Source organism: Cynocephalus volans, chromosome 8 (assembly GCF_027409185.1).
Source record: "Cynocephalus volans isolate mCynVol1 chromosome 8, mCynVol1.pri, whole genome shotgun sequence".
Lineage (NCBI taxonomy): Eukaryota > Metazoa > Chordata > Mammalia > Dermoptera > Cynocephalidae > Cynocephalus > Cynocephalus volans.
The window spans coordinates 109494753-109507644 of NC_084467.1; the positions used below are offsets into that span (position 1 = coordinate 109494753).

A 12892-nucleotide genomic window follows, 5' to 3' on the forward strand; every position below is an offset into this window, starting at 1 on the left:
ATTGAAAGAGAACATGAATCATTCCATGAACTTTTAAAAGTACCCTCCTATAATGGGCTCCCCGCTAGTTCAATAAGTGAAGAACAAGGTACATCCCCCTAGAGTTTAAGACTTTCCAAACTTACTAGTAGATTCATAGGGACTATGAACATTTTCCAAGTGGCACTGGAGCTGAAAGGGAGTGGAAAACTGGCGGTAACAGTGTTGGCAGATAGTATGACCATCCACCTCACCATTCTGCTGATCGAGTTCTACGTGGTGTTTCATATGGTTCATGAATCTGTAGCACAGTACGAAGAGAGCATACAGAAAACATAAAAAACAAACAGACTTTGAAAAATATAATGGTAGAACCACAGAACAAACATTATCTGTTCCCTCCACGCCCCAAGCTTCCTGTTTGGGACAGTCCTTTTCCGAGCCCAGAAAGAATGGATTTTTGAAACTAAGAGTTCTGTGGAAGGAGATGCACTAGTCTCCCACACTACCCAAAGTTTTCTTTTGTTTTTTTATACTACCTCCTTCAACAGTACTAGTTATTGATTTAATGATAACCCCCAGCAAGATTGCATAATAGTTAGGACCATTTTCCAAAGAGAAAGACTTAAATATGTAAGAAAATTTAAGTCTTTTCTTGTTAAAGTAACCTCCAAGGCTCTTCAACACTTACCGAATGTTGTTTTTTAGCCTTTTAGTACAATGTGGGCATCGGAAAGATGTGGCAACCTTAGGGAAGTTTGTAAGCTGTGCTACTTTGCCACCATCCCGCCCATAGTAGAAGTCATCTACTAGCATAATGAGTTTGGTCTGGACGGCATCACCCACATTCTCATTTGGCTCCGGCACTTTGGTAGGTGGTGACAGAGCAGGAATAGGTGTAGAAGAGGGTGTGGAAGCAACAGGAGCTGTTTTCTCTGGGGATGGGGGCTTTGCTACTGATGGGACACTGGGTTCCGAATCCAGGGACTTTCCTTTCTTCTGGTATTCAACCATTTCTGGGCAACAGTACTATAAAGAAAAAAGACATCTGATCATTCTGGTTATCCTGGGGGCTAGGATGTGCTAACTCCTTAAGTTCACTAACAGTCCTTCGTAACAGTTTTGTTCTAGGTATTCTTTATCTGGCTTTCACCCTTCAGTTTTCTACAGTTTTTCCAGATTTCATTCTTTTTCTAGCATATATCCACAGCCAAATGCCACCCCTATTAGCATAACCTGTTCTTCTCCTTCCTGCCTGTCTTAAATCCCTTAATCACTGAGTAGCAGAATCTGGCTCTGAGCTCCCTGGCAGAAAAAGTTCCAACCTTTGAATCTGCACCAATACCAAAAATTAAAAGGCTAGGAAATTGGAAACAGGTAACAGCTCCTGATTCATCCAATGACACAATATAAAATGAACTGAGGCCAAACACAGTTTGAGTTCTTACATAACAAATCAATCCTCCTGTGCAGTTTCAAAATCTACCATGCTAAGGAAGTAAGATCATATGTTCTGATCTATTTGAGGGTCTTTAAATGAATCCCATCACATTCCAAAGTTCACAGCTCTTCTAAAACAGACCAAAAGAGAGAGAAATCCTTTAAAAAGATTCCAAATCATTTTAGAGCCCTTGCTTCACAAGCTCCCAATGTTAAAGGAGGTATAAAGTGATAGCCACGTAAGCTGGATCCCTATCACAGGCGATATCACTTACACACATGTGACCTCTCAAAGCTTCAGTAACACGGAATTGAGCATTACACCGTGGACATATTTTTCGTCCGCCATCCTGGAGGTCAAACACTTGGATGGAAGAGGTCACTGAAAGAAGAGAGAATGGATAAAATTAATACAATGACACTCGAAAAAGATTACTAACCTTTTGGAAAAAGGTTAAACACTCCCTAAGAGATATATCAAAGGGTAAGCAAGAATGAGAGATCACTATATTTGAAGCACATTCCTTTTACTGTTCTTGTAATGGAGCTGGCAAGCCACATCCCAAAGACCAAATCCAGCCCAGCTGCCAGCATCTGTTTGGCCTATGAGCTAAGAATGACTTTTACATTATTTTTTGGTTAGGTCAGGTTTTTGTTTTTTTTTTAAATTGTGGTAAAATACATATACAAGTTACCATCTTAACTTTTTTTTTTTTTTTTTGGCAGCTGGCCAGCATGGGGATCTGAACCCTTGACCTTGGTGTTATACTGGGCTCTAACCAACTGAGCTAACCGGCCAGCCCTCATCATAACCATTTTTAAGTCTATGCTCCAGTAATGTTAAGTACATTTATACTGTTGTGCAAGCAATCTCCAGAACTGAAACTCTATACACATTAAAGAACTCCCCATTTTTCCCTCCCCCAAGCCGACCACCATTCTACTTTCTGCCTCTAGATATGTGACTTGTCTAGGTACCTCATAGAAGTGAAATCATACAGTATTTGTCCTTCTGTGACTGGCTTACTTCACTTAGCTCAATGTCCTCAGGGTTCATCCATGTTGTAGCACACGTCAGAATTTCCTTCCTTTTCAAGCCTGAACAATATATCATTGTGTGTGTATACCACGTTTTGTTTATCCATTCACCAGTTAATGAACACTGGGACTGCTTTTACTTTTTGGCTGTTATGAATAATGCTACTATGAACGTGGGTATACAAGTGTCTGTTTTAGTCCCTGCTTTCAATTCTTTTAGGTATATACCCAGAAGTGGAATACCTACAGCATATGGCAATTCTATTTTTAACTTTTTGAGGAACCACCATAACATTTTTCATAGTGACTGTACCATTTTACATTCTCATCAATGCACAAGAGTTCTACTTTCTCCACATCCTCACCAACACTAGGTATTTTGGTTTTTTTGAGAATAGCCATCTTATGGGGTGTGAGGTAATATCTCATTGTGGTTTTGATTTGCATTTCCCTAATGTTAGTGGTACTGAGCATCTTGTCATGTGCTTACTGGCCATTTTATAATTTTTTTTGGAGAAATGTCTATTCAAATCCTTTGCCCATTTTTTAACTGGGTTGTCTTTTTTGTCGTTGAGCTGTTTATATATTCTGGATATTAACTCTTTATCAGATATACAATTTGTAAATATTTCCTCCCATTCTCTGGGTTGCCTTTTTTTTTTTTTTAAATCAACTGTGTTGATAGTGTCCTTTGATGTACAAAAGTTTTAAATTTTGATGTAATTCAATTTACATATTTTTTCTTTTCTTGCCTACGCTTTTGGTGTCATACTGAAATCATCAAACTCAACTTCATGAAGCTCTCCCCTTGTTTTCTTCTAAGAGTTTTACAATTTCAGTTCATATATTTAAGTCTCTGATACATTTTGAGTTGATTTTTGTATTTGGTAAAAGGTAAGGGTTCAACTTCATTTTCTGAATGTGGATATCCAGTTTTCCCAATACCATTGCTTAAAGGTTTTTACATTTTTAAATAGTTGAAATAAAAGCAAAAGAATAAAATTTTCTGACACATTTAAATTATATGAAATTCAGATTTCAGGGTCCATAAATAGTTTTAGTGGAGTACAGTCATGCTCATTGGTTTACATATAAACTGTGGCTACTTCTGCACCACAAAGGCACAGTTGAGGAGATACAACAGAGACCATATTGTCCTCAAAGCCTAAGATATTTACTACCTGGCACTCTATAGAAAAAGTCTGCCGATCCCTGTTCTAGACCATTAAAAACCTTCATGACTCATATCCATCTCTATCTGAAGCTCTCTTTACCAAACCCCAACTTCAAAACCTTGTTCAGAAATACACCACCTCCTTGAAGCCATCTTTGATTATCCCTCCCATCTCTGATCAATCAATCCAATTCACTAATCCCCAAAGCACAACTACACACAAAATTCCTTGTAGCTGATTCAGTTACTTTTCACAAGTGGCTATCCCCTTCACTAAAGTTTCTGTGAGAACAGTTATAGCAACTATATTCTACTTTATTTCCTTATTTCAGAGTATAGAGTTCTGATACAACAAATACTTTATTAGTGTTTTTGAATGATTGTTCAGGGTCTCTCAGGTTATTGTACCTTTCATCGAAGACTCAGGTCCGCTGGTTCTTTGAGAGCCATGGGCAGAGCTGTTGTTGGATACCACCACTGGCCCAGGACTCTGGCCCAGGGAAGGGATGGTGTTAAGGGTATTCACCAATTTGGCCACTTCATTGCTATTTTCACCTGTAACGCCAGGTCGCTTCACAGTAACAAAGCTGGCAATGCTCACTGCAGGTGGAGAGGGGAAGGAGGGAGCTACATTAACCAAGTGATAGTCATCTGCTCTCCACCCACCACCCCATTCTGGCTCTGCCATCTCCTCTTCCCAAGCCTCACCTAGCTTAGGATTTGTGGTCTGGTTGGACTGGCCTGGAGGCTGAACAGCTAGTTGCCCCAATGAGGTCGGCTGCGTGGCGGTGGGAGTGGTAGAAGTGCTAGGAGTGGACTTGGTCTGCTGGGACTGGGACTGTGGGACGGTGCTTCGAATGGTGAGAGTGGCTGGGATGACAGTGGTGAAGGTGTTGGTGGTGGGCCTCACAGGCATTGTGGAGCCTGGCCTCACTGGGGTCATCTGTGAGAACACTTGTGGGACTCCAACTGTCGGCTTAACAAATTGGGTACCTGGGGCTTTAAAAGAGAGACAAAGAAAAGTACCAAATCTTGGTCAGTGAGCTCACCTATAATATATATTCCTTGCTTTTAATGGAAATATTAGAATAGGAAAAGATTATTTCCCCAAACTGACTGGTGACCATCAGAGGATAATAGTATAGTATACTATACAAGAACAGTATAGATTCTGAAGTCTAAGAAAGTAATACTTGCCAAAGTTGATAAAAGAAATTAGATAACCTAAAAATATTAAATTGAGGAAGAGTCCTATTGACTCCTTCCAAAACACTTTACCATACTGTATTCTTAGAACAAAAAAGGCAATCAGTAGCCTGACTTTGGTACTGGAGGAGAAAGAGAGGGAGGCAGTTGGGTGTATATAAGTCAAATGACAGACTTGGTCCTGAAAAAAGGGATCCTCCTTTCTCAGAATACTAAAGGAGTATTCTATTCTCTTATATAAATTCAAATAGAAGAGAGACTATGCCATTCTACCAGGATGTCCCAAAGGAGAATGCCTCCTGGCTTAACTGTAGACAATTCCACTGAGAAATATTTAATAAATACCAGAACATGATAGGGTAAGCTGATCAAACCGAAGGCCAAAAAACCCTGTGGGGTTTGAGGACAAAACCAAAAAACCTTAGGAAGACAAACTACACAGGAACCTTACAAATAACTGAATCAATTTTTTTTTTTTTTTGGCTGGAAGTGTACTAAACTTACACACACTAAATAAAGAAATCATGGAAAATTACAAGATTTAAAAAAATTATCCTTCTCAGATTCTTAAAAAAAAAAAAAAACTATCTAATCATTGGTAGTATTTATCCATAAAGTGTATGTCATTCATTTAAATTACATCTAAAATCTATGCCATAAAATTAAACCAAAATAAAGTTTATAATCCCACCATGTAGATGAGCAGAGGTACAAGAAATACGGAATTTGGGAGTGTGCATTAATAAATTCCTTCAGGATAACAAACTAAATACCTGACTAAAACACCAGTTACAGAAAAACGACTAGATAAGTCCTGTTTACTACCTCATAAAGGGTGGTGAAAAGCTTAACAGAAAAATAAATAAAACCACCACCCTGGCCAAAGGATAGAAACAGTTTTTTCAAAAAATTGGGCTTAAATCATTAATATTTTACTATTTTCTTTAAAAACAATTTTTAAATGACCTAGAATATTTTGAAACAATAAAAACAAATGTTCTGTATGCCAGTTTATTCCAAATGGATAGACATTTTTCCTTACCTGGGACTAGCGTAATTGGTCTAACCGTTTGGCCTTGCTGTACGTTCAGCACAATCCCAACCTGATTCATTGCATTTTGTACGGGCCGGACATTCCTTACAGGAAATCCCTGTATTAAAAAGCAAAATGATCTTCAACAGAGACCAACGAACACTAGCAGAGATCACAGTATGACCTATAGCCAAAAAAATCCCCAAACTCTTACCTAATTATTCTCTCTCTAGAGTTAAAGCTTTTAAATGACTGAGATGGAGAAATTTAGGAAATTCTGGCAAACTTCTGATAACAAAATATCAAAACTGGAGAACAAGCTTTTGTACATTTAAACAAAAACAAAAATCTACTTCCTGACTCAAGAGAGCCCGAGCTTAAAAAACCTCATTAACAGACTGGCCCCTAAACTGCTAAAAGCATAGAAGGAAGAAAAAAAAAAAAAAGACTGACAATAACAGCATTCATTGGAGTGATTCAACATATAAACTAATCCTAAGAAATTGTTCCCAAAGACCACTTCGAAGGCCATAAACCTTTGGCAAATATATAAGAGAAGAGTTTCTAACTCAGGAAGCCATAGGAAAGGAGAAGCATTTGCCTTTAGATTCCACATTCAGGATCAGGCTTTCAACCTCAACTCACCACCTTATATATCAAATAAGTTTTCTTCCTTCTCTTCCAAATATCTCCATGCCCTTCACCAATTTCATATATAGATCTTCAAAATTCAACTAAATCACCTCATTTGAAGAAAAGCAGCCCAAGCAAAGGGTGATAAGCTTTGAGAGTCAAGTGTTAAGGCTTTCTAATCCAAGCTTTCCTACTAATGTCTGCCTAGACCTTAAGAAAATCACTTAATAGATCTGTATGGGGTATGAAGAGGAAATTACCCAGCCGTGACGTTATGCTGGGCTTTTTATAAAAGTCAGCATCAAATTATGAAACAGCAAATGAAAAAGCAAGAGACAAGACTTAACAACCATTTCTAATGACGCCAAAGACCCTGTCTAAGTCAGAGCCACCAAAGGTTCACATAATCTTTCTCTCCTTCTCTACCAATCCAGAAATCAGAATCCTACTCACCTGTGTAGTGATGAATATTGGTTGTGAGGCCACAGGGGAACTAGTCACATGATTGGCATTCTGCATGACCTGGACAGGTCTCAATACTGGTTGGGTAACCATTGTGCCCAGACCTGGGGCTGGATTCTGAGTCAGGATGAGTGGCTGTCCACCTTGCTGGACCAAAGGATTGCCTGCTAAAGGGTAAAAGAAAGAAGAAAAAAAGAGGAATGTTAGAAGCAATGCTAAACACACATTTTATAAGAAACATTATGGTCTTATGTAAGAAATGATGTGCCAGATATCAAAATATCCAAGACTACAACTCACATCAGATTTAACGTCACCAAACTCACCAAAAATTTAAGCTTCACCCAAAGGTTCACAATTCAATGGAAAGTAAGAGCCAGCATACAGCACGTCACACTTGGTAAATTAAAGTATACTTATATATTTAGAAGCATTTTTTATTTTAGAAGCTTTTTTTTTTTTTTTTTTTTGGCGGCTGGCCAGTAAGGGGATCTGAATCCTTGACCTTAGAAGAATTTTTAACGATTTCTGCAATCTTATTACATCTTTCCTCAAAGAAATTCTGACAATTCAAATGTCTTATGAGGTTCTATTTCCAGAGAATGAAAGAGGTAATCAGAATTCTAGGGCTTAAAAAAAAGAGCCTTGAAAAGATTTATCTAACCAATACCCTGCCTCTAATTTTGCTTTCTAATAAACTAGGTACCACAGCCATAAACCAATTAAATAAGGGAGAGATTCAGCAGCTTCTCTCACAATATTTTGTTTGTTTTACAGATCTGAAGGTCTTGACTTTTTTCCTTCATTCTTTTAAGTTTACTTACATACCCTTAAAGTGCAGAGAAAGAGGGCTAAATACAACAGCAGTTGAAAATCATAATTAGTTGTATAGTAAGAAATTTATAAATTAAATTTACATCATCCACAGCTCAGAATTAAGCAATAGTTTAAATCAGTTCATAGTATCTCTTTCCTATGAAACTAGAGGATCAGTCAGAACTATAGGAATAATTTCTAAACACTGAGTAGTGGAGTCTAAAGAATATCAAAAAGAAGAGTAAAAATGTTCCAAAATTTTATTCCTGACACTTTCTTAAAAAAACAACAAAAAATTCCCAGCTTTGAGATATAATCCAGATATCATCCATTTAAAGTGCACAATTCAGTGGGGTTTTTTGCGTATCTACAAGGTTGTGCAACCATCACCACTATTTAATTCCAGAACACTTTCATCATCCCGATAAGAAACCCCACATCCATTAGCAGTTATTCATTCCCCTTTCTCTTCTCCCCTGGCCCCTGGTAACCACTAATCTACTTTCTGTCTCTATGGATTTGCCTATTCTAGACATTTCATATAAATGGAATCATACACTATGTGGCCCTTTGTGCCTGGCTTCTTTCACTTAAGCATTATGTTTTCAAGGTTCATCCATATTGCAGTAGGTATAGTATTTCATTCTTTTTTATGGCCTAATTATATTCCATCATATGGATATTAACACATTTTGTCTCTCCATTTATTAGTTGATAGTCATTTAGGTTGCTTCCACTTTTTGTCTATGATAAACAATGCTGCTATGAATATTTGTGCACAAGTTTTTGTGTGAACATGTTTTCAGTACTCTTGGGTCTATAACAAGGAGTAAAACTGCTGGGTCACATGATAAGTCTATGTTTAACTTTTTGAGAAACTGCCAACTGTTTTCCAAAGTGGCCACACCATTTTATATTCTCACTAGTAATTGATGACACGTCCCAATTTCTCACATTCATGACAATACATGTTATTGTCCATAATAATGGTATGGCTTTTTTATTACAGCCACCCTAGTGAGTGTAAAGTGGTATCTCACTGTGTTTTTGATCTGCCTTTCCCTAATGACTAACAATGTTGAGCATCTTTTGATGTGCGTACTGGTCATTTATATATTTTCTTTAGAAAAATGTCTGTTCAGAAATGTCTTGCCCATTTTTTAATTGGATTATTTATCTTTTTATTATTAGGTAGTGATAGTTCTTTATATGTTCTAGATATAGTACCCTTATCAGATATATGACTTGCAAAATTTTCTCATTCTATGGGTTATCTTCTCACTTTCTTGTGTCCTTTCAAGCATAAAATGTATTAATTTTGGTAAAGTCTACTTTCTTCTTTCTTTGGTTACTTATGCTTTTGGTGTTAAATCTAAGAAACCACCGCCTAACCCAAGTTCGTGAAGATTTATGCCTATGCTTTCTTCTAAAATTTTATAGTTTTAGCTTTTACATTTAAGTCTTTGATCTACTTAATTTTTGTATATGGAGTGAGGTAGGGGTGCAACTTCACTCTTTTTCATGTGGAAAAATATCCTGTTGTCCTGGTATCATGTTTAAAAAACTATTCTTTCCCCATTGAATTGTCTTGTTACACTTGTTAAAAATCAGTTGATCATAAAAGTGAGCGTTTATTTCTGAACTCTCAATTGTATTCAACTGTTCTTTCTTTAAACCAATCAGTACCACACTGTCTTGATTACTATAATTTTGTAGCAAGTTTTAAATCATCAGGTGTGAGCCCTCCAACTTTATTCTTCTTTTTCAAGATTTTTTTTTCTATTTCAGACTTTCTTTTAAACATTGTTTTATATTTTCTTGTTCCCCAAAGTAAATAAATATTTGAAAATTAATCTGTCCAACAAGCACCAAACAGAATTTCCAATACAACAGAATTGGGCATCATTATGCCCTGAAATATACTTTCCAATGTGTCTAACAATGACTATGAAAGGATTACATATATGTATTTTTTAAACCAACTATCACCCTCCATGGAACAACAGGTATTATGGAGGATAGAACAAAATTGTACCCTCCCTGTCTCCATTCATTGACTTTTTAAAAAATTATCATTACTTTATAATATTTGTTACATATAAAATGTTACATAAATTTAAGTTACAAAGCATAATGATAAAACAAAAACTCTTGAATCTGTCACCCAGCTTAGGACCGGACCATTATAATACTATTTGTATGCTCCAACTCATTACCAATCCCTGGCCTCTGTCCCAGAGGCAACCACTCTTCTGAACTTACGGTTAGCATTCTTTTGCTTTTTAAAAAACTACACATTTCCATAAATATATATTTTAGTTGTATTTGTTTTTGAGCTTTATTAAATTGGTACAATATAGCCATAAGATAGTCATTTTATTCAATTATATATCTAACTATGTGGTATGTACAGTTGTAATTTATTCATTTTCACAGCTACATAATATTCCTTTCATTCATCATAATTTAACTATCCATTCTCCAGTCAACTGTCATGTGGGCTGTTTATGTGTCTTTTGCAATACCAAATATGCTGCTGTTATGAGTTAAATGTGTCCCCCAAAAGTTCATGTACTGAAAACCTGACCCCCACTGTAAGAGTATTAAGAGGGTGGGAAATTCAATTACGGTATTTGAATGGTGGGGCATTTAAGAGGTGATTAGATTGTTAAGGCTGAGTCCTTGTGAATGGATTAATCCATTCATGGAGTAATGGACATGATTCTGATGGCTTTATAAGGACAGCAAGTGAGAAAGTTAATTTTCTCTTGCTCAGCCCATTCTTGCCATGTGGTACCCTGAGATGCTGTAGAAAGTCACCCCACCCAGAAGAAGGCCCTCACCAGATGTGTTCCCTGGACTTTGGACTTCCCAGCCTCTGAAACTGTTCCTTTATAAATTACCCAGTTGCAGGTATTCTGCTATAGCAACAGAAACAAACTAATGCAGCTGCTATAAACATTTTTGCTCACATCTCCTGGTGCACACGTTCAAGGATTTCTCTAGGGTTTATCGGTAGAAGAGGAACTGCTAGGTTGTAACATATGTATGTTTGCCTTTGCAAAATAATATAAAATCATTTTCCATATTGGTTAACACTATTTCAATCAACAATATATACATCCCTCTCCAATACTTGGAACTGTCAGATTTCTTAATTTTTGCCAATCTAGTGGTTGTAAAATGGAATATTATTCTAGCATACATTTGCATTATTCTGATTACTAAAGAGGTTGCACATTTTTTCAGATGGATTCCTGGCCTTTCTTGTTTCCTGTTCCATGAAATTCCTGCTCATGCCTTTTGCCTATTTTTCTCCTGAGCTGCTTATCTTTTTACTGTAGGTTCTTTACATATCCTGGATACTAATTCTTTATAAAGTAATACATGCTGCAAACACCTTCTGCCAGTTTGTGGCTTGTCTTTCCAGTTTTTAAAATCATGTCTTTAACACAGTTCAATTTATTAATCTTATCCTTTAGGGTTAGCTCTTTTTTTGTTTTTGGTTTAAGAAATCTTTCCTGCTTGTGAGACCATAAAAGTATCCTCATATTTTCTTCCAAAAGCTAAAGTTTGCTTCTCCCATTTAAATCCTTATTCCATTTGGAATTGATTTGTGGGTGTGTGTGAAATAAAGAACATATAAGTAACTGTCCCAGTGTCACCCATGGCCTTGTCCCTCCTTCCCCAATGATCTGTTATGCCACCTTTGTCATATATCAAGTTTCTATATGTGCATGGGACTCTTGTTTTGTCTACCTCTATGCCAGTGTCTCGTAAGTTTTGCTGCTGGAGTGAGAAGAAGTCTACTAACCTCACCACTGTACAGCAATGCCTAGCCCCTGGCACAGAACAACTACTTAAAGATATTTGCTGCATGAATGGATATTTCTAATAAGATTCTAAGCTTTTTGCAGGCAAGAACCATGTCTCACACTTATTTATTATAATGTCACGAAATCTAATATATAAGCATGTAATATGGATGCAAGATATATTAAACTGACTTGAAAAGAGAATATTTTACCTTTCCTCCACAGTTCTGGAGGTCACACAATAGTATTTTAATAATTTCAAACCCTGACCTACTGCCCGTCATTTACTTATGTATGACACAAAATAGTAGATTAGTAAAGAAAAAAGGTTATATATCAATATGACATGAATTCAACAAGAGATGGGTGGAGAGTTGGATATTCATTTATTCATTCATTCATTTATTTATTTTCCACAGCTGACCAGTAGAGGGATCTGAAGAAAAGGGGTCTTAAAATCTTCCTATTATGCTAAGTGAAATAAGCCAGGCACAGAAAGAAATATGGCATGATCTCACTTGTATGTGGAATCTAAAAAAATTGAACTCATAGAAGCAGAGAATACAATGGTGGTTGACAGGGGCTGGAAGGAGGTGGGCAATGGGGAGATGCTGGCCAAAGGGTACCAAGTTTCAGTTAGAACGCATAAATTATGGAGATCTATCATACAGCATGGTGACTATAATCAATAATGATGTATTGTATACTTGAAAATTGCTTGGAGAGTAGAACTAAAACATGCTCATCACAAAAAAATAAGTATGTGAAATAACTGATAAATCAATTAGCCTGATTTAATAATTTGCAATGTATATCTCAAAACATGTCATAATACACCATAGATATATACAATTTTTATTTGTCAATTAAACCTCAATAAAACTGGGGGGGATAAATAAAATCTTAAGATCAAGAATCAAGAAAACGCTTTTTATGTAGAGAGGGCAAGAAAAATAAAAGAAACAGGGAAATTATAAAAACCAAATCAATGCACAAAAAAGTATGGTGTTCTAAAATATAATTACTGGTGGCAGTGGCTATTAGTGACTAGCAGCCAGACTGGTTTTAAAACTGGTTTAAAAGGAGGGTGGGTACAATGTTATAACACCAAGGTCAAGGGTTCGGATCCCCATACTGGCCAGCTGCAAAAATAAAAATAAAAATAATAAAAAACAAAAGAGGGTGGGGAGTAGGAAAAAAAAAAAGTCAACTTTTAACTTTCTAAAGAACCTAGTATATGAGGTGGAACAATACTGAACTGCTTGAAAGTTATTCTGCCTTCCTATGTTATTAATG

At 36.5% G+C, this 12892-nt stretch overlaps 1 protein-coding gene across 2 annotated transcripts in view; it reads right to left on the reverse strand.

Annotated features, from left to right (window-relative positions):
• The window catches only part of POGZ (pogo transposable element derived with ZNF domain), a 48134-nt gene that overhangs the window by 18753 nt on the left and 16489 nt on the right, over positions 1 to 12892 (reverse strand). For both annotated transcript variants that reach the window (XM_063105381.1, XM_063105380.1), the window contains 7 exons: positions 6957 to 7132; positions 5880 to 5988; positions 4340 to 4630; positions 4040 to 4258; positions 1695 to 1801; positions 671 to 1008; positions 126 to 280 (listed from right to left, as the gene is read on the reverse strand). In XM_063105381.1, coding sequence (XP_062961451.1) covers positions 126 to 280; positions 671 to 1008; positions 1695 to 1801; positions 4040 to 4258; positions 4340 to 4630; positions 5880 to 5988; positions 6957 to 7132 — 1395 coding nt within the window. The remainder of the gene's footprint in view (positions 1 to 125; positions 281 to 670; positions 1009 to 1694; positions 1802 to 4039; positions 4259 to 4339; positions 4631 to 5879; positions 5989 to 6956; positions 7133 to 12892) is intronic.